The following is a 21,139-nucleotide window of genomic DNA, read 5'->3' on the forward strand; positions in this document are numbered from 1 at the left end:
CTCCTCTTTCTCGTGGCCGTGGACGGTGGACCAGCCACGGATCTCAACAGTGAGTGGCTAACCCTTTTTTTTTACCACACCTCACATGGTGGACCAAACTTGGCCGCTGGAATTCATCAATTCACCCATCGACCACTGCAGTTGGCCTGTTTACGACGAGGCAAGGCGCTGCTTTCAGAGTTTTAGGGTTCAGAGTCTGAGAGCAGGTGGTTTCTGAAAAAGGCTCGCACTTTGTGTTCTTCATTGATTTTACATGACTAGGAAGTTATTATCATGTATCATGGCGTAGGTTGCGTCCTGGTTGGGTGTTGTCGTGGATCGGGGACTTTGGTGTTCTCTCGAGTGGGATAAGCTTGGGTTGGATTGCTTTTGGGGAAAAGTATCCAGCTGCGAGGTTGGTGAGCTTCTTGGGTTATTAAGCAGGGGACCATGGATTTGGTGCATGGCATCTAAACATCATGCCCTCCTCCCGGCTGATGTTGATCGCTCACAGGAATCTTTTTCTTGTAAAATGCCAAGTATATTCGAACAACATTGTTATCCCTGCCCCCGGAGGCTGGAGCCACAAAGTTACTTCCTTGCCTTGTAACGTGTAACGTCTGAAGATGAACCCGTTTATGCTGTGGTAAGCGGCAAACCACATCGCTGCATTTTCTATTGCACAGCCACACTCACTACAGATACAATTCAGCTGCAAAAGAATCCGATGTAAAATAAAAATACCAGTGGCACTAATTAAACTACCATCACAGCAGAGTCCTCTGCTGATAAATCAATATGCTAGGGTAACCAGAGACAGATGATCCACCTCAAAAGCCGCAACAATAGGCCCAACCATAGAAAAAAGCTTGTGCCAAGCGACAAGGGAGGAAATTATGCAATGCCTCGCCGACATCCAGATCGCAGATCCAACAATTACAAGTGGAGTTATGGCTGGGGGTGGTACTGCTTCCGTATCACACCACACATGGGAAACGATAACAACCGGGGACCAACCCGGAACGTATGATAGCCGCAGCAATCAAGGACTTCAAGTCTGTAACTTCTGAAATCTCATCTGGGTTGTTCCTGTAAATAAGTTCACCAGAAAATCAGAACAGATAGCCGCGTGTGCCTTAAGCACCGGGCTCATCTGAACTCGTCAAAGAATGCATTTACACCAGAAGCTATTCGTGTTGGTGTACAATGACAATTACAATTACAACAGCTACAAAATTGGAAGTGGGCTATTTTCTTAGCTAGCTATTCAGGCCTCAACTGAAACATACTTTGAAAGAACCTTCACCTTCTTCTCCTTGCCCTTTTTGCTTGATTTGCCCTGTTTTCTCTTCTTGCTCGGTTTCTCTGTTACAGGCGAAGCAGGACAAGCCTCTGCGGTTTCATCGTTCTCCACTGATGAACCGTTCATGTCATCTTTGGCTGTGCCTGCATCTACATCTGGATCTACCACGGACATTCGCATCAATGTATAGTCCAACAGAAATGTGCTGCGCACTAGTCTATCGACTCTGCTGAAATGCCTCTGCGAATACGGAATAAGACCCTCAAGGAGCTCGCTGATGCCCTTTATCTGCAGAGGATAAAAAAACAGACCATCCCATGAGAAGAAGCCACAGTTTGTCAGGGATTATGGGCACACTATTAAACACCTCTTGTGAAGAGGGGTGTGGGAATTATTACCTCCAGGATATCAGTGGGAGGCAAACACCTCAATACCCGAAAAAGCACAAACTGTGAAACATGACAGAACTTAGGCTTCGTATTCCATTCACGGATATACTCAAGAAGCACACGAAGGCCATCTTTTGGAAGTCCAAGAAGAGCCTTTTCTATTGGATCCTCTGAATCAGCTCTCCTGCACACCCAAGGGATATATAAAAGCTTATTAAAAAATTCATAGCCACAGGCCAAATACCAATAAAAAATTAGTACCTGGCAAGCTGTGAGAATAACTCTAGGAGCCTGTGTGGTCTTCTAAGCTCAAATGCAAGTTGTATTGCTTTTGTATAGTCAGAATCTGATACTGCATTTTCCAATTCCTGGCCTCTTAAGACTTCTTCCTCCTGCAACAAAGGTGAGTTTGAACGAGAGGTTGCAAATGCCTGGCATATGCCTTTATAAATCCCAAGAGCCATCAAGCAGAGGCAGAGACAAATACATCAAGAATATGGTAGACTCATATGTATGTCACATTCCAATGTTATTCTATACAAGTACCAAGTATCAGGTATTTATTTCAAAGCTTTTCTTCCAGCAATATTACACAAAAAAAAAGCAAACATTTTGCTTGCAATGCTGAAAGTACTATAATGTAAGGTTTCACTTGCCTTTTTACGGAAATCTTCTTGCTTATCTTCCATGGTGCAATCATGCCACAGGTTTAGAATAGCATCCGTTCCACCGGTAGCAAGCATTTCAGTTTTTCTGCCAACAGCCAATGCCCAAACCTGAGGAACAGATAATAGTTAGTTAGTGATTCCCTCCACAATTCATAAAGAAAAGAATCTTCCATGATGCATGCCAATGATATCATACCTTCCCATCATGCTTATCATAAGTAGCAATGCATTCATTAGTTTTGATTGTCCATAGCTTCACTAGACCATCACTTCCTAAATTATGGAACGTTACAAGAATGTCAACAAAGCTAGCTCCCCTAAAGGTGATAACTTAGATGAATGTCTTATATCTTATTACCGCAAGAAATAACTTGAGTTCCACGTGAAAGGAAAGAAGCTCGCAAGACACTTGATGTATGACCCTCAAATGTCTTCAAGCACGAGCCATCTGCAACTGACCAAATCTTGATTGTTCTATCACCAGACGATGTCATGACACATTGCTCAACAGGAGAAAACTCAACCGACCAGATTCCTCTTTTGTGCCCCTTAAGGACAACAGAGGACACCAGGTTAGGGAGTTTCCATATGCAAGCAGTCCGGTCCTACAAAATAAATGTGATAATATATGATGACAATTCAATGATGTAAAGCAAATAAAAGGATATTTAACCTCTAAAAACGTAGCATGCTACAATGATACCTCAGAGCCGCTGCAAACAAGGCCATCATTAGGTGAAACAGCCAGAGAATTAATATCTTTATCATGTGCAGCTACAACAGCCTTAGCTCTAAGAGGAACTTCACCATCAACATCACCAAGCACATCATCCCAGGTCCATATCTTGATGGTTCGATCACTAATAAAAAGATAGTATTATTCTTAGAATAATAATTTTGGCATCACTTTAGGCAAACAAATAGCCCAGAGAAACTGAACAACAAACCTGCTGCCACTAACAAAAAAGTTCTTCGATTTCTTTGAGAATGCAACAGAACCAACAGCCCCCAGATGGCCTTTACCAGTACCAATACAGCTTCTCCTTTCAGCATCCCATAACCTCACCTGTGAAATAAAAAGGTCATACTCACCAGTACTGAAGATTATCATAAGAAAACAAATGCCAAAAATTTATGGCAAGTAAAAACATCTTCAGGACACGACCAAACAACTTACAGTATTGTCCTTGCTCCCAGTTACAATAAGTGTCTTCCCAGAAGAAGAGACACAGGTGTCGATGCAAACAACAATTTCCGTGTGGCCAGCCAGTACATAAGAACATGACATCGAAGCAACATCATAAACACGGACCTGCATATGGAGGTAAACAGCGTAAAAAATGTCAAACGTATATAAACACAGACCTGCATATGGTGGTAACAGCTTAAAAATTCCAACCACATTATGCAACAAGATCTCTGCAGAGATTATCTATGAATGCTCACCTGCTCCAAGTTAGTAGCTACAGCAAGGTATTGTTCCTCATCTCCAACAAACTTCAAGTCAAGAATCTCATCATTATAACCCACTAGACGTCTATATAGAGACAGTTGGAAGATCCCTTCATCAGTTTTTTTGGGACAATAGAACAAAAACTGCTGATCGGCAGTAACACATAGCAACCCTTGATCATTTGGCAACATAACAGAAGATGTAAAACCCCTTCTGGTTTCCTCATTCTCTGAGTTTACAGTTACATCAGATGATTGCTGCTCGAATATGCAATGACCACTGTAAAGGACCAGAAAATCAATTGATTGCGTGTACCGCAGAAATATGCACAGAACTAAAGGGATAGTAAATGCAAACTAATGTACCTCTCCAGGCACCAGATGCGCACAACCCCACGTTCACCTACTGTAAGAAAATAACCATCCATTTTCCCCTTCATATTTGCCAGTTCTATGCCCAAACAAGCCAGTACCTCACTTCCTGATCCAATGAAGGAAATAGCTTCTATCATTTCATATGTTGGTATTGTCTTCTTCGAGCTGTACTTACGAACATCCCACACAGTAACAACCTGCAGATGTTCCATACATCCAAAAATTGCCAGTACATTTCTCAAAAAATGCCAATAGCTCCAGTATATCAGAAATATTGACATTCAAGATAAAAAAGGGCAATCTAGACAAATGATAAACACAAAATTACATTTTTTTTGTCCACAAAGATGCACATAAAAACTGGAGGAAGAGCTTCTCATATGATAATTCCAATCGACTTCTACTGTTTTTAGCACCCAAATTGCTATCTATCTAATTCTAAAATATAGAAAGGAGCTATGAAGCCCTTAGAAGTCAGAATATATGGATATGTGCTGGCAGCCAGGGGCGGATCTAGCACCGGGTCAGCCGGGGCTTGAGCCCCTCCTATCCATGCTTTAAAGGAGTAGCTATAGGTAGAAGATGAAGTGAAAAAGCCAGTCCTAATATGTATTTCTAGATCCGCCACTGCTGGCAGCCTGGTACAATTAATTTTTTAACTTGAAAACTTAGGTATTGATAGCAGCATGCCAGTTTCTATAATACATTATGAGACATGGAACCATTTCAGTCATACCTTATCCCTCCCAGCACTGAGCAATGTTTGTCCATCATCAGACAATGCCAATGAAGTGACTGTTGAAAAATGCTCTTTCAGCACTGTAACACATTTTTTGGTTTCAAGGTTCCATACTCGCACGGTGCCATCTTCGCTTCCCGAAAATAACTGGAGATCCAACACACAGAGGTTACCTTGAGCTCATCGAAAGGAATACACAAACGACATGGATGGGGATAAAACCAGTACAGCTCAGTAAAATACTAATACAGTGATTTAAACTAAGCTCAGAAGACATTTTGAGTGCCCCAATTGAATAAAAAGCAGGATTATCTCCAAATTATCCTCACCAGAAGGCGCTTTGGATCTTTGTGGAACATAATGGTCGTCACAACACCTGTATGACCTCTTAAGAAATGTGTGCAAAATCCACCATCCACATCCCATACGCACACCTTCTTGTCTGCTCCAGCAGTTGCAAGCAACCCACCAGAAGCATGGCATGCCATGGCCATAATAGGACCATCATGTCCCTGAACAGCATTAGGAAAATACATGAGTTTACTTCACATGCTGCAATGAGGAATCACAGTATGCTAACATAATGAAATGAGAAAGTTTTAGTTGTAAAAGATATATTGAAACACGATTATTCATTTGATACATTCTGACACTCACACAGGAATACAAGCTTCCAAGCGAGTTGCAACTACATTTGTGCAGTCTTTCAATCTAGTAGACCAATCCCGGAACTCAGAGAGATTCGTTATGTCGTGAATACTTACTAGCTAGATACAGGAACAGAGTCTAACGATTATTCACTTAGAATTGTTTTCCTATGGTCGAAGTCACTGATCCGTGGACAACATTCTGAACATAATGAAGCACCGCGAAACACGCGAAAAATCAAAACTCACCTTCCAGCTGCGTATGCAAGTGCGGGTCGCGAGGTCCCAGACCCTGATAAGTCTGCTGTGCCCCGCAGCAAAAAGGAGGCGGGAGTCCGGGGACAGGGTCAGCGCGGTGATGGCCTCCGAGTCGCACTCGACGGGCTCGCCTATCGCGGAGGCGTCCGCTGTGGACACCACGCGCACTTCCCCGCCGCATGCGCAGGCGAGGAAAGGCTCGGCCTCGCCCTCGGCCTCGCCGGCGGGGGCGCGCCCGACCGCGAACGGGCCGCCCGTGTAGAACTGCTGCAGCGAACGGTCGCAGCGGTAGTTCTTCTTAAGCGCCTGCGTCGACGCCATAGCTAGTTTCGGCGGCCGCGGCAGGTCGTCGGAGCTAGGGTTTTGCGGCGGCGGCGCGAGAGGTGGAGGGAGGAGGGTTTTAGGACTCGCGCGAGTCAAGTGGCGGGCGAGGGGAAAGAGAAGGCACAAGAGCGGTCGCCGACGCGTGGGTCCCGTGGGCAGTGAAACAACCTGGCCCGTACGCTCGGCGCCGCGACGAACGAACGGTTGGGACACAGTAGGCTGCATGCGTGATGGGCCGCTTGGCTGCTGGTATGCTTCTTCTCTTTCCTAATTTGATGGGCCTTTGTAGTCCTACATTCTGACGGCCTTGAAGATCTATTGGGCCCTGCCGCCCGGCACGGCGACTGTCGTGGGCTGGCTCTCTGAGTGAAGACCGAGGCCGAGTGTTGAGATATGGAAAAATCGAGGCGAAAAAGGTTCTCCGTTCGGAGGCATCGGCTCTGCCGAGTGCTCAACATGCCGAGGCATCAGCTTTCGCCTCAGACGACCGAGGCTCTCCAACTTTACGTGGTAGATCTAACCTCCATCTTACTTTACTACATGACCGATCCATCGATCTATATCTACTCAATAGTCTTGGCCGATCATCATTCTGAAACAGACGCGCCAGGCCGTGACGCGCGCGACGGCGGCGTGGCAAGCAGGGTGGTCAGCGACGCCGTGTCGCCGTCCCTGTCCCCCCACTTAACTAACCGCGCCAGATCTCACCACGACCGGGAATGAAACACGCCCGGCGTCTCCGACTATCACCGTCGGAGGCGTGCCCTGCCCCCTACTAACCTTGAAAAAACCTCCGGTCCCGACACCTTTCCCCCCGGGAGTTAGCGGTGGTCAGATTCCGCAGGTTCGAAATCAAAAGGCGCACGACACGAAGTCGCGGGGCGCGACGCATTTCGTCGCGCTCAACAGGGACGCCCGCACTTGTTAAACATTCCCCCGGGCCGGGCTAACCGGAGTTCACGCCACCAGCTGCTTCGCGGCGTAGTGGTTCGGTTTGCACGTCGGCGTCGAGCGACGATCGATCGGCGGCTTAAACGCGGCTTGACATCTCAGGTCGCCGGCCGGCGAGCCCCCGGGTCACGAATTGAAGAGGCGTCAGCGCGGCGGCGACGGCGACGGCGAGCGCCATCCGTACGTCCCCTGATCGCCTCGCCTTTGCGTTAACGACCCAACAGCGGCAGTCAAATCCGGGTTACTGCTTGATGGTTAGCTTGTCGTGGAAGGATCTTCGCCCGCCGCTCGCGTTCACAACCATTTATCTGTCGTCGTTCATGGAATCTCATATGGTCTTAATTCGCGAGTAGTAATTAACAGCGTCATCTGCAGGGATTAAAATATTTCACCGGTGTGGATTTGTCTCGTCGAGAGGCGTCGCCGTCGAGCATCATTCGTGAAACCGTGTACTTCACGAACGTACTGTGTTGTATATGCTGGCTCGTACGTACGTTTTCTTCATCACGGAGACGGCGCAGATAAAAACATCTCCTTGGACTAACGGGCCTGAATAAACTTATGATTCAACTTATTTTTAATGGCATGTGTATAGATACACTGCCAGAAAATCCGGGATGAGGCTTGCACACGCAAACGTTGCTTAATTACGCGATTTTTTCATGTCAAATATGTGCGCCTGCAGCAGCCAAGATTCAAACTCATCAGGAGTCTTGCCTCGCATGTACCTTCTTTACTATTTCACATACACAACATTTTTTTTAAGGAAACTGAGGGGCAAAAGGTGCTGGGCATTTAAGAGAGAAAGCAAGCAAGCAAGATCATACAAACTAGGAAACTCAAAGAACTCAACACAACAAAGGTACTTAATCATGGAAACAAATTAAACTCCATCCGCTCTCCAGGAGCTCTCTTGCGCAGCGCGATCTCCCGCTTGATCTCTTCTTCTACCTGGGTCGGTGTTGCCCTCAGGTTTGTTGAACACTTGGCAGTTTCTTGCTTTCCATATGTTCCATGCTGTGTACATGAGGGTCACTGCTTTGGGTCTCAAAAAAAAAACAGCAAGTGATGTGTTCCACCAATCTTCCACCTACAGCGCACTTATAATGGCAAGAGAGATACTTTCTTTTTGAAGTAATTCGTGAACGACCCTTTAGTACCAGATGATAACACCTCAAAATTACCAAGGTACTAAAGATCTCTGGACCTTTCCATCCACCTCAAAAGTACCCAGTACTAATGCTAGAGTTAGTATCGGATTATCTTCCTACCTGTATTTCTAAGATGGACCGATTGCTCTTTTTTCTACTAGTGATATATAATTCCCACGCGTCTTGCAAATTTGCAATCTACACCTGAATTTGGCCTCCGGTTCATCCATTCATTTCATTGACCGGTACTATTTGAAGCAGAGATCTTAATATGACTCGCTTTTGGAGCCACCATTCACACGAAACAGCTAGCTTTAACAGTTGGACCCCGTTTCCTCTCTGAAACCCAAGGAGAAACAACAAGTGGATAACGTAGCTTTCTACTAGCTTGCAGCCACAGGCAAAAGGTCAAGCGAGTTCGTTTTACCTTGTGCATAGAAAATGCTTCTCCCCTCGTCATCCCGTGAAACGGCACGAGGCTTTCTGAAAGTCTGAAATCAGAATGACTCAATGATCAGTTAATCTCTCACATCGCCCCCACCCTTTCGGACACAGTCAATGGCTTCAAACCTCGGGCAACCCTTTTACCGACCTAACCGCTACCCAATGATGGCCCTTTTGTTGCTAATGTGGGGATCAGGACGCCTAGTCATGGTGTGAGGTCACGGCCTTTTGTGTTGTGTGTACTACCGGTCTCAAGTGGTGATCGATGCCGTTACATGCTCGGCGATCATAGGCGCTTTGCAGTTTGCAGGGCTTTCATCTCCAGAAGGCCGTCGCCCTCAGACACTTTCTTCGCTCTCGCAAAGCAACTTCCTACTCCAACTAATCCAATATTTATAACAACGTTTCATAATCAACATATCTATGCATGAGAAATAGGCCATGGATAACGTAATATCATCACCAGAGATACGAGCTAGGTTAACTTACAGCAAGTGGATTTTCAGTAAAAGAAGTTTGGTCTTAACATTTTGCATGCTTTGTTGTGCCAGCTGATTGAATAAGTTATGCTAGCTGTGTCATGTACGAATGGTTGCGTGTGCAGTTATATAACGATAATCACTCTGTGTTGACTTTAATAATAAAATATATTTTAGTACATTTAAAGATATCCATGTTTCTGAAACGGATAGCATACACAAAGATAGTCTGTCCATATTTTTTAGCAATGTGTAAACAGATTAATGGAAATTTGGTGGTTATTGTACCTCTCTAACCTCTTTACTTGATTTGAAATATAGCAATTCTGGTGATATTCTTCTAAGCATTTTTAGGAAAATAAACGTTGGGGAATAAAATTCAGTTGAGTTGCCGTACTAGCTTTTGACTAACCCAAACGACAACGTTGGCTAGTGCTTAGCACATGTACTACTAGCTAGTCCCTTCAGCAATAGTACGTTGACTACTGTACCCTACAAGAAATGAAGGTCTCCACAAACATGGAGAGAGGAACAGTTGATTTCTCATTTCATAATGAAAAAAGGAGTTCCTCCAAAAAAAACTTTCTATCATGCAAGCATATAGATGTTTGATCTCTAGCTACCATATCAGACTTTAATCATCGTGAGTAGTGCTGATTTTTTTTCTCGAGCAATCGATGGTATATGTATGGACGATATTACTGTGTGCTTCGTTGACATGTTAACTTTGTGATGGGATAAAAATGATCAAACCAGCAAACTCCCAAGATTAACTGAACAAGAATTCATTACAAGCATATCACTCATCAGTCATCACTGATGTATGAGCTCTGAAATATATATGCTACACGGATCACTTATAGATAGACCCGATGATAAAACGAAACAACTTTTTTTTTTTCGAAAGACAAACGAAGCAACTTTTTAACATAATTACAAATTTTACAGCACGCACTACCACGACACTACATCTGCTTCACGCATCACGCATGAGAATTTTTATAGTGGCAAGTGGTTGCTCTCTGCTAGCATGTCCTTCCAGAAATGTTCGTCCTCCAAAGAGTACATGCTCGGCACCTCAATGGCCTCCGACAGAAGATCGGAAAAACCCTGCACCGGCCGCCGGTCAGCTGCAGCTGCCACTTCCTGCGGAAAAGACGACGATGCAGGCGCCAATGCCGCAGCCGGCGCCAGAGACGAAGCGTTCGGCTGCCGCACCGCGTCGTGCTCTGCAACTGCAAAACTTGCGAGATTGCTGAGATAATCGTCAGCCGGCCGGTAGTTCGCGTGAGCCAAGAGGTTCATCTGCTGGTCCTGGAAGTTTTGCACGATGCTGCTCGCGTTGAGCATGGGCGGCGGCATGGCATTATCTGCAGCTGGGCTGAAGCTGGGCATGAGACCAGCAGCAGCAGCAGCGCCGCCACCGACGGCCTGCAGCAGGAGCTGCAGCGCCTGCGCCTGAATCAGAACGCTGTTCAGGCCTCCGAGGCTCGCCGCCGCCGAGAGGAGCGCCTCGGGGATGCCGGGGGCGGCGGCGAGGGCGGCGCCGCCGAGGACGTCGTCGGGGGGCAGCCGCTGGTGCGTGACGGGGTCGACGCCCATGCGCAGGAGCTTCTTCCGGATGTGCGTGTTCCAGTAGTTCTTGATCTCGTTGTCCGTCCGGCCGTCCAGGTGCGTCGCGATCGTCGACCACCTAACGCAGAGACGAATTGAGCAGCGAGCGTGTTAGACTCGGGAGAAGATTAATTTGCATGCACGCCACCTGCTGCAAAAAAGCAGGTGGCGGCGATGCATGCAGGGCGGCCGTACTTGTTGCCGAGCTCGGCGTGGAGGGCGATGATGAGGCGCTCCTCGTCGGCGGTGAAGTTGCCGCGCTTGATGTCGGGGCGGAGGTAGTTGGTCCAGCGGAGGCGGCAGCTCTTCCCGCAGCGGTTGAGCCCGGCGGCCTTGGGCAGGTTGCGCCAGCTGCCGACGTGCCCGCCGTGCCTCTGGATGTGCTCCACCAGCGCCCGGTCCTCCTCCTCCGTCCACGGGCCTTTCTTCACGCCGGCGTCGTGGCAGCAGCACGGTGACCTTCCCATATCGCCCTGTTGCGGTAGATCGATGCTGCTTACTTGGAGGCAGAGACTACCAGGACTGCTTGGACGCTGCGCTGGCAATGCAAGCTTATTGGATTGCCGGCCGGGATGCAGTACGGAGAAGGTATGCGATCCAGCCCCGGAGACGGTACGGTATTTATAGAGAGGGTTAGCGCTTGCAGTGGATGGTTCGAGCATGGCAACACCTAGAGAGGTTGCGACGGCCGGGAATTGTTTTTAGCCCGTCGTTGTTGCTTCGTCGAGTGGATCCTATGAAGTCAAAGAGAGTAGTTAACCGAGATCTCACCACGTAAGATTGATATATATTCGAGCATGCTGTGGTTCACACTTGGCCTGTACGGTTGTACATGCCTCGAGATTGGCAACATGCAGGCAATACTTGGGGCTGGCGTATGGAACAGGCATACCTTTTGTTAATATCATATACGGAGTACTATGTATTTTAGAGCTTTCACATCAATCCTAAGATAAGACGTGCCCAATATTTTTTTTTGCAAATTATCAAAACATCAATACCTCAATCTCTATACTATTTTAAAGCAAGCAATATTTTCTTGATCCGTCAATCAGAATTCTAATCAGATTCCGAACAAATCAATCCGAATTCTAATTGGAATCTCGACAAATCAATCGGAATCCCAACCGAAAACACAATCACGGCACGACATGTACATGTAGTGAATGAATACAAAATTGATGGTATTATGTAGATCTATTATATTATCCGTAGCAACGTACGAACACTGTGCTAGTGTATAGATGGATAACGATTCTTTTCTTTCAACACTTGTATAAGGGGCAGGTTAATGTGCAATGGGTCGCGCGCTAGGAGAACGCGCAATCCACCACCGCACCCTTCTCTGGCTCCGGTGCTACGCCTCCGCCGCCCCAGGCTCCGGCGGCCTCGGCCGCCTTCGCCTCAGTCCACCACTGCATGGAGGTGACGGTGGACCCGGGTGCACCCAATTTAATTTCCGAACCCTAATCTGGCGGCGGCGTGCGCTGCGCACTTAGGCTAGCGCGCGACGGGTCGCCATTTAGACTTTGCGCTTGTATAACTTATATCTATTCACGAATCTTGTATGCACAAACTTTGTATCGTCGTGCAACGACATACCAATGAATTTCTTCCAAAACCGAACCACTACAGTCCGGAGCTAGCTAGCTATCCTGAAATTGTAAATCAATGGACAGGAAAGAGACGATAAGGTAGCCTAATTTTTCTGTCAAACTGTCGGTGTCCTGACCCGGGGGCCCGGATCCCAACTAGTAAATGCTGCGTGTTTCCTCGTACCAGATGATGATGCAAGAGGCAATCACAGTAACGCACGGTTTTATCCTGGTTCCGGCCGCGGGGCCGTACGTCCAGCAAAGGGGGTGTGCGAGGGCACTGTATTATCTTGCACCCGGGGTGCTTGTAGTAGGGGATACAAGCGAGGCGAGAGAGGGAGGGGAGCTCTCAAGTCTCTGCTAGGAGTGGAGTCGGTTGAGATGAGTGATCAGTAGTGCTGAGAGTTCTCTTGGGAGATAGAAACCAGAGAGACCAGCAGGCTAGAGTCCAGTTAGAGCCTCGCGTCCAGATGAGCCCAGAGACCCTTAAAGGGGGTCCGCCTCCTCCTTTTATAGTCACAAGGAGGGGGCGGCGTACACGAGTGTAGGGCGCGGAAGTCGTCGTTTTCCCCCGAATCGCGGGTACAGTGGTCGAACACTGTAGGAAGTACACTGTGGGAAGGCGGCGCGCGTTGCTGTTGTCCTGGATTTCGTCCTTGGTCCCGCGGGGACGGCGCCGGTCGTCCTGTAGTGCCTTGGCGGTAGTAATGGCGCGAGTCGGCCCCGGACCCCCTGTCGGAGTGCGGGTGTGCACACTAGAAGGTCCGGGGGACACGTGACGTCGCCGGACCCCTTCCTCAGTGGGGGGCGGGTCCAGAAGGTCAGCGGGAGTTGTACCGTGCCTGTCTTGTCCCGCGTCGCAGGTCCCAAGGCGCTGCTACAGCGTCCGGGATGGCGGAGTGATGACCAGGGTCAGCGGATGGGACCCCGGTCACATCTACTGTGGGACTGGCGTTCTGACGCCGCCCGTCCTTTGAGCCGTGGCGGAGTGGCTGGCCTTTAATGCCTTCGTACGGCGGGCGGTTGGGCGGCGGGGCCGTTTGTCCCTTGTGCCGAGAGACGGCCTCGAGCGAGGCGGAGATGAGTTACCCGCTCGAGGGTAGATCCGCTACCCTCGAACGAGGCGGAAGTGTGTTGCGCGGTCGAGGGTCCCGGGGGGGCCCTCGAGCGAGGCGAAGATTGTCCAGTGGGCCCGGGAGGGACCCTCGAGCGAGGCGGAGATCGTTCCGCGGGTTCGAGGGGGATGTGAATGGGCCGCGTGCTGGGCTTTATTGAGTCTTTTCCTTTCTTCCGGATTGGAAGGAGGCCGTGGGCCTAGTTGACTTAATAGGTGTTTGTGTTTTTAAAAGCGGTCTTAGTACCCCGATTAGGGTGTCCCTAATTGTGGCACCCGACAGTAGCCCCCGAGGCTTTGGTCGAGTCAATGGATTCGGCCAAAGGGTGATTCGGTGATTTCCCTTTTGACGTGATCAGTCAATGTCGCGCACCCGCCAGAAGCGCCTAAGCGCCAGCTCAGCAGATGTGACAACACGCCGGTCGGGGTAGTACGCCCGAGGGGGGAGTACTTCGAGGCGCGCGCCTCTTTGTTTGTTTGTTTGAAGGACAAGACGTGTCCGCGCGCTGGGGGGGGCCAGGGCGATGGTAGCGCCCGCTGCTTGGCAGCTGGTGCTCCCATCGTGCTGTCCCGTACGTAGGGCCTTGGCCCCGGCGTTCCTGGTTGCTTTACGGCGCGCCGTTCGAGGGCATCCGGCCAGAGCCGATGCTGCACCGCTTAGCATCCAGGGGCTCAGCTCCGCTTTATTTCGTTCGATCGTATCTCAGGCGCGGGGACCGAGGACATCCTTTGCTCGTGGAGCGCCACTTCAGTCACGGGCGATACAAGCCTCCGCTCTTTGATAAGCTTGAAGCTTTGTGCCCGGCGCAGCTATAAATAGGGGTCGTGGGGTTTCCCTTCTTCTCCAGCCTCCCGACTCTTTCTTCCAGTATCACCCTAATTTTGTAATGTTTTCTCTGCCCTTTTGTGACCGGCCCCCACATGGGGTGGCCTGGCTTTTTTAGGCTTTTGGCGCTAGAAGAATGCTTGCGAGCGGTTGGGGAAGACCGGAGTGGGCGTGCGCTCCATCCCTCAGGTTTAGTGGGATCAGCAGAAGAGCATTGGGCCGTGGGGTCATGCTTCCGCGATGTCCCCTAGCCTGAAGGGGGATGGAGACGCCTGACCGGGGCATTGGCGCTAGGTCCGGCGGCTGCTTTTCGTATCGTCCCCCCCCGGCGACAAGGTTGCTCTCGGGGAGACGGTGCGGAGGGCGCTGTCCGCCAGCTCGACCCCCCGCGTGGTCTTCGGTGGAGGAGACGCTAGAAGAAGGCTTGCGAGGAGAGCGTCCCGCTGGGCCCGTGAGGTCTGGGGGCCGTTTCTCGCATCCCTAGCAGCCTCGCTGCTGCGTCAGCTAGGGGCTCTGTGCCTTTCTTCGTCGCTCGCTCCTCCTCAAGACAGGGAAAATTGCCACGTAGGTGGCAACGTGTTTGTATCTTTCGATGGCTTCGCGCCGGTGACCCTTTGTAATCTTTATTTGCATTTGAGCAATAAAGTCCCCTTTATCCTCTGCGGGGAGGATTACCGAGGGTATAGGGGTGTACATAGAGTTTCGACCCTCGAATATGTGTGAAGTTACCTTCGCGGGGGCGCGTCAGCGCACCCGCGGGTGTAGCCCCCGAGGCCTTGGAGGAGAGTTTGTGCTCGTCCAAGGGCTATAAACGTTGTCCCGCTGGGTAGCTTTACCAGGATGGCCGTCCAGCGTCTTTTTCAGCCGGCATCGGCACTTTTTCAGCCGGCCTCGGCACTCTTGGTGCTGGTACAGCGATCCGGCGTTCAGCTCTAGCCGTCAGGGGAACGTACGCTAATAGCGGCGGGTTCGGTTTACGCGTGGAGCTTCATAAGGGACGGTTGTCGATTTATTCGAGGGTGTGGTTTTGAACCGTGGTGTGCGAGGAGCCCCCGAGCCTAGGCCCGTGTGAAGGCGTTCAGGGGAAACCCTCGACTTTGACTACGACCCTCGTCGCCCTTCCGCAGGGAGGAGGGGTGAAGCGCACCATGCTACCCATGCCCGGGCCGCGAGCTATGGCTGCTTCAGTGAGCTATTAGCGGGTTGTTCAAGCGGACGTCCGTGCCCCGTTCGATAGGGGTCGGCTCGTGGTCCATAGACACGTCTCATAAAGTGCTCGCGAGGGTTCGCTAGGCGGGGCTCGAACCCATTCGATAGGGTCCGAGGGCTCGATGCTCTCCCTCGATGGGATCCCCCTTCTAGGCACCCTCGACTGGCCTTGAACACTGCGTAGGATGTCTCGAATTCCGCGCTCGAGGGTAGCTTGTACGGCACATCCCCGCAGTCCCTGACTCTGGTGATCTGGGGCCCCTGTCGAACCCCCTGAAGGGCCAGGCTTCGACCCCCTGATCAGTAAGGCCTCGAAATGCGATTCCTTCGAGGGTAGAGAGACCCCTATGAAGGAATATTCCGTCGTGGTCTAAAAACGTCGCAGAGCCGCGAGCCACGCGCGCGGGTCTTCCGCCGGTAGCGGGCGACGTGGCCCGATTTGGGCGGCACGGCGTGGGCGCGCCTTTTCAGGCGTCCGCCTCGGGCAAGCGAAGCGGCGTGGGCGGCGGCTGACGGATGGGACAGCGCAACAGTCGCGCCGTGCCCGCCGGTTACCGTGCCGCATTTATTGTCGCGTGCGCGCGTGGGAGACTCTGCGGTCGTGGGACCCACCCGTCAGCGATAGCAAAATCTACCGCCTTCAATGCGGTAGATTTGGGCCATGGCTACGGATGCGCCCGTAATGGTGAATAAATATGAAGAGAATGGGGAGGTTCCGGTTTCACCTGGCCATTTGCTTTTACTCTGCTTCGCCTTCTCCGCATCCCTGCATCCTGAGCCCGCAGCCAAGAGCGGAAGGAAGAAGGGAGAAAGAGAAAGAGAGAGAGAGAGAAGGGAGAAAGAAGCACCTTAGCCATCCAGAGCTTTCGTTCCCACATTCCCCTTCGAGTCGAAGACATGTCGGACATTCAGGAGCCCTTGCCGTGGGGGAAGTCCTCCGCCACCGTGGCGGTCCTGGAGCAGCTGGTCGCCGACCGGCTGCTGCCACGGAACCCAGACTTGGGGGCGCCGGCATGGATTTCCCCGCACCCGGACGAAACCGAGCCAAGGCCCCCGCAAGGCTATGTCGTGAGCTTCGTGCGCCTCCACGAGCGGGGCTTCGGCGTTCCCATCAGCAGGTTCATGCGGGCCTTATGCGACTACTACGAGGTGGAGCTGCACAATTTCAGCCCCAACTCCATCTCGCAGGCGGCGGTCTTCGTCGCCGTCTGCGAGGGGTACCTTGGCATCGAGGCCCACTGGGACCTCTGGGTTCATCTGTTCCACTGGCGAACTCTTCGTCGAGAACGCGCGGAACCAGCCGAGGCGGTACGCGCGTGCCGGTGGCCTGACGCTCCACGTCCTGCCCGACCCGGAGGAACTTCTACATCACGAGCAAGATGACGACGAACAACGCTGGGTGGAGCCGAGGGTGGTTCTACCTTCGGAACCACAAGGGCGCGCTTCCGGAGTTCACCAACAAAGTTCTCCGGGAGCGACCGCCGAAGTGGGACTGGGGGGTGTCGCCCCCAGCGCAACAGGTCAAGCTCGAGGGCCTCACCGACGCGCTGGTGCGTCTGGCGAAGTAGGGGCTGACGGCAGCGGCCGTCATCGCGAACTTCCACCGGCAGAGGGTTATCCCTCTCGTGGAAAGGGCCCTGCCGATTTTCGAGCTCGCCCCCGGGAGCAAGGTCGAAGGCTCGAGGACGTCGAGCAAGCTTCTCTCCCACACCAACGCCGCCCGGAGGGCGAAGTATGCGGTGGCAGAGTTTCCCCAAGATCCCGCGGATCCTTTGGAGGATCAAGATGCGCCCCGAGCCGGGGTATATTTCCCTAGTAAGTTTTGGCTTCGAACTCGTCGTGCGTCGTGTAATTCCCCTTTCCTGACCCTATCTCCGGTGTGTTTTACAAGGGTTGAGGTGTGGCACCTCGAGGCCCCCGGTCCCAGAACAGCGCCTGATTAATCGCCTCCACGCGGAGAAGATGAAGAGGCGGAAGGACGCAGCGGAGACAAAGGCCGAGAGGAAAAGGAAGAGGAAGGCGAGGCACGACAAGGCGTGCAAGCTCGCTCGCTCGGAGGGGAAGGCGCGGCCCGCCACACCCGAGTCCTCAGAGGAGGATGAGGAGGAGGCCTCGGATGCCGAGGACCACGCTCCGAGGAGGGACGGGGAGGGCGCGAGCCCCCCACCGTTCTACCTGTGGGACGAAGAAGAGGGAGCGACCGTGGTGCCAGAGGAGCCGAGGGCCGTAGCGGGGCCATCGGTGAATCCCTCCCTCGAGGCTGCGGCGCGGGAGTCATCCCCGTCTGCTGGCCGCCGAGGAGACGCCCACGCCCCAGGTGTTGATCCGTGGCGTCGAGGCTGCGGCGGGAGAGGAGTCGTCCGTGCTGGCAGCCTCGAGCCACCGGGCCGACACGAGGGGGGCGCCTTCGGGGCAGTCTTCGAGGGACAGCTCGATGCCCCGGGCTCGAAGGAGCGCCACGAGGAAGCGGAGCATGAGTGCTCGATCTGGGTAAGTATTTTGGATTTCGTTTTTATTACGTATTTGGTGGATTTCTCGATCCTGCTCAACTCGCGTCTCTTGATTTCCAGCCCCGGGGCCGTTCCCAAGGATGCAGTGCGGCTTGCCCCGGGCAAGGCTCTCAAGACCGGGGCTCGCAGCACTCCGCACACGGCACCGCAGCCCCAGCCCGCAGTGGATCTCGAGGCGGCGGCCGCTAGGCTACGGGATGCCATGGCCCGAGGGGCCCAAGCGGCGCAGCAGGCCCGGGAGGAGGAGGGTGAAGCCGGTCAGAGTGACGCCGGCCAGCGTGGTGCCGAGGCGGATGCTCAGGCGGCCGACACCGGCGTAGAGGCCGGCCGGGGCCGTGTCGGTGGCGCTGCCCAGGCGGCCATCGAAGTTGAGGCCGGTCAGGGCGACGCGGCCAGCGCCGCCCGACCGGACACGGAAGGAGAGACCGGTGGGGGCGCGCAGGAGTGTCCTGCCGACCGTGTGGAGGAGACCCTCATCTTCGAGCCCTCGAGGGCCGAGGGCGGGGGCATCGTGGAGGATGATAGGGCGCAAGAAGCGCCGGTGCTGGAAGGAGCCCATGCGCCGGGGACCGCGGAGGCCCTGGACGAGGGTACCGTTGCGGTAGTGCCTCATCCAACGGCGCGAGGGGGTGTGACAGCGGTGGTGGAGCTGCCAGACAGCAGCGAGGAGTACGGGGATTCGATGGACATCGACCCCGCTGCTGCGGCGAGCGCTGCCGCACACATCGCCGAGTTCGCGTCGGCCAGCGCGGGCGTGCTCGAAGCGGGGGACGTCCGAGGGGAGCCACCTCGGGGTGATTCGTCCCGTCCGGGGTCCCCTCGGATTTCCTCCGCAAGGAGCAGGAGGAGGAGGAGGCCTGGAACAAGCAGATGGGCGTCGGGCGCGAGATCTTGCAGGCCCTCGACCGCGCTTATCAGCTCCATCAGAATGCGGATTACCGGGTCAGCCAGGTAAATATTTCCCCCCGGAAATTGCTCGGATTCGGTTTTAGCTTTTACGCAGTCTTCACCCACGCCCTCCCCCTTTGCAGCAGCTGAGGGTAATCTCGCGCCAAAAGAGCGTCGAGATGAACCAGCTGTACTCCCAGATGAGCCAGCTCGGGCAACACAACGCCGAGCTGGTGCTCAAAAACATCGACGCCAATACAAAGATGGCCGATCTGGGAGCGCAGTCAGCAGGCGCTGGAGGAAGGAGCTGGCGCGAGTTGCTGGCGAGCGAGACGTCCAGAGGGCGGCAGCGGAGCAGAAGGCCCGGGAGGCCGAGGCGCAAACTGCCGAGCTTGCAGCAGCCTTCGGACGGCGCTCGAGGAGAGAGCTCGCGAGGCGGAGGTGCAGAGCGCTGAGCTGCAGCGCCTCAGCACCACGCTCGAGCAACAGAAGGCCAAGCTCCTTCATAAAGAGGTGGCCGTGGTCGCGCTCACCAGGACCCTCCGGGAAAAGGGCGAGGCCCTCGAGGGGAAGGAGGTGGCCCTCCAGAACATGGGGGCCGCCCTTAGAGAAAAGGAAGCCTCCTTGTCCTCGCTCGAAGAGGCCGCCCGTACCCAGAGGGAGGAAGCGCAGAAGAACATGGCGGGTGAGTACCTTTGATTTTTCGTCGATTTGTTTTCTTTCGTAACTGACATTGGTTTTCTTTGCTCAGAGATGAGGCAAAGGGTGGCGGACGAGACCGCGGCGAAGGAAGCGGTCCACACCGCGCTCACGGCGGCACAGATGGAGTTTGCTGAACTGGAGCAGACCGCCGTGAGCGTGTGTGAAGAGCTCGAGGGGGAGGGTGCTGTCTCGGGCAGTTCGGTGATCAGCGCGCTAGGCGGCCGGGTTGCCGAACACGCCAAGAGCACCTTCCGTCTCGGTGTCCTGCGGGCTCTCGCCGTGGCCTCGACACACTACCTCATGGATCTCCAGAGGGTGTCGTCGGGGTACGTCGTTCCCGATGATGCGGATGCGGACGCCGCGTCGGTCATCATGGACGAAGCCGATGCAGCCACGGAGGAGTTCGCCACCGTCCTCGCCGAGAAGCTCGAAGCAGACATCCCTCCCATCGCCGAATTCGACGCCCCTGAGGGCCTGCAAGGGGGGGATGGTAGCCTGTAGGAAAACTGAGCCTCGAAGCCCATGTAAATAGATTAGTGTTTATATCATAGTCGCGCTTTGTAATCGCATTCTATGAATATAGAAGATTTTGTTTCGTAATTTGAGTGCGTGGCCCGTCGAGGCCTTGTGTGCTCGAGCCTGTGTTCCTTTACTTTATTCCCGTGTTCTTGTATGCGACTTGGACGACGTCTGCGAGGGGGTTCGCGTTCATAAGCAACGTAGGCGTAGGGTGGTGAGGGGGGTGCCGTATCCCGGAGGTGTAAGCGGCCCCACGACTCGGCCGGCCCCGTACCGTAGTTGCTTATGCCTCGCAGTGCGTTTTTTCCAAGGATACGAGAAACTTAGGGTCGAGACGGAAATATTTCGAAAAACATTGGCGACTTTTTGGGGACGTTCGGGGGTTCCCCCCGTAGTAGCCCCCGAGGGAGGCTCGGCTTTGCCGAGGGTAAAGCCGGTCGTACCTCAGCGTTAACGCGCATCCTAGCCTTCGAGGGCCCAGACGGTTCCCAAAAATAAGCTAGTAAAGCGTACTTTATTATTTTGGGAATTTGAAGATTCAAGTACGAGCAAATGCACAAAAAACTTGAAATTCTAGGGATAGAAATGACGTAGCTGTTGTATATTCCAAGCGTTGGTGAGGACTTTGCCTTTTTCGTTGGCCAGCCTTGTACGTGCCGGGCTTGAGCACCTCGGCGATTATGTACGGTCCTTCCCATGGAGGTGAGAGCTTGTGGCGGTCCCTGTTGTCCTGTCGAAGCCTTATCACCAAGTCCCCTTCGTTGAGGTCTCGGCGCCGGACCCTCTGCGCTTGATACCTTCGCAAGGACTGCTGGTAGCGCGCAGAGTGGAGGAGCGCCATGTCTCGAGCCTCGTCCACTTGGTCCAGCGAGTCTTCGCGAGCTCGCTGGTTTCGTTGTTCTTGATATGCCTTAAGCCTCGGTGATCCGTACTCCAAGTCAGTGGGGAGGATAGCCTCGGCACCGTAGACCAGGAAGAACGGAGAAAAGCTCGTGTCTCTGCT

At 52.9% G+C, this 21,139-nt stretch overlaps 2 protein-coding genes across 2 annotated transcripts; both read right to left on the bottom strand.

Annotated features, from left to right (window-relative positions):
• Positions 1-1,029: 1,029 nt before the first annotated feature.
• Positions 1,030-6,262, bottom strand: LOC120682336 (transducin beta-like protein 3). The gene is made up of 14 exons (XM_039964179.1): positions 5,802-6,262; positions 5,235-5,417; positions 4,903-5,052; positions 4,158-4,363; positions 3,786-4,071; positions 3,517-3,651; positions 3,287-3,405; positions 3,043-3,199; positions 2,698-2,944; positions 2,536-2,612; positions 2,328-2,447; positions 1,933-2,063; positions 1,681-1,855; positions 1,030-1,570 (listed from the first exon to the last, which is right to left on the bottom strand). The coding sequence occupies exons 1-14, from the start codon at positions 6,129-6,131 to the stop codon at positions 1,247-1,249; spliced, it is 2,640 nt and encodes an 879-aa protein (XP_039820113.1). The 5' UTR covers positions 6,132-6,262; the 3' UTR covers positions 1,030-1,246.
• A 3,844-nt stretch (positions 6,263-10,106) lies between these two features.
• On the bottom strand, positions 10,107-11,350 carry LOC120683202 (myb-related protein Zm38-like). Its single transcript, XM_039965230.1, has 2 exons — positions 10,969-11,350; positions 10,107-10,852 (listed from the first exon to the last, which is right to left on the bottom strand). The coding sequence occupies exons 1-2, from the start codon at positions 11,238-11,240 to the stop codon at positions 10,159-10,161; spliced, it is 966 nt and encodes a 321-aa protein (XP_039821164.1). The 5' UTR covers positions 11,241-11,350; the 3' UTR covers positions 10,107-10,158.
• Positions 11,351-21,139: the final 9,789 nt, after the last annotated feature.

This window comes from Panicum virgatum, chromosome 7N (assembly GCF_016808335.1).
Source record: "Panicum virgatum strain AP13 chromosome 7N, P.virgatum_v5, whole genome shotgun sequence".
Classification (NCBI taxonomy): Eukaryota; Viridiplantae; Streptophyta; class Magnoliopsida; order Poales; family Poaceae; genus Panicum; species Panicum virgatum.

What these genes read in the sequence shown, in the direction of transcription:
- LOC120683202 (XM_039965230.1), bottom strand. Translation starts at nt 11,240, where the DNA reads ATGGGAAGGTCACCGTGCTGCTGCCACGACGCCGGCGTGAAGAAAGGC. An exon ending in CACGCCGAGCTCGGCAACAA is followed by an intron (nt 10,853 to 10,968) that starts GTACGGCCGCCC and finishes TCTCTGCGTTAG; the next exon opens with GTGGTCGACGATCGCGACGC.
- LOC120682336 (XM_039964179.1), bottom strand. Translation starts at nt 6,131, where the DNA reads ATGGCGTCGACGCAGGCGCTTAAGAAGAACTACCGCTGCGACCGTTCG. An exon ending in TTGTTTGCAGCGGCTCTGAG is followed by an intron (nt 2,945 to 3,042) that starts GTATCATTGTAG and finishes TTTATTTTGTAG; the next exon opens with GACCGGACTGCTTGCATATG. An exon ending in AAGAAGATTTCCGTAAAAAG is followed by an intron (nt 2,064 to 2,327) that starts GCAAGTGAAACC and finishes CCTTTGTTGCAG; the next exon opens with GAGGAAGAAGTCTTAAGAGG.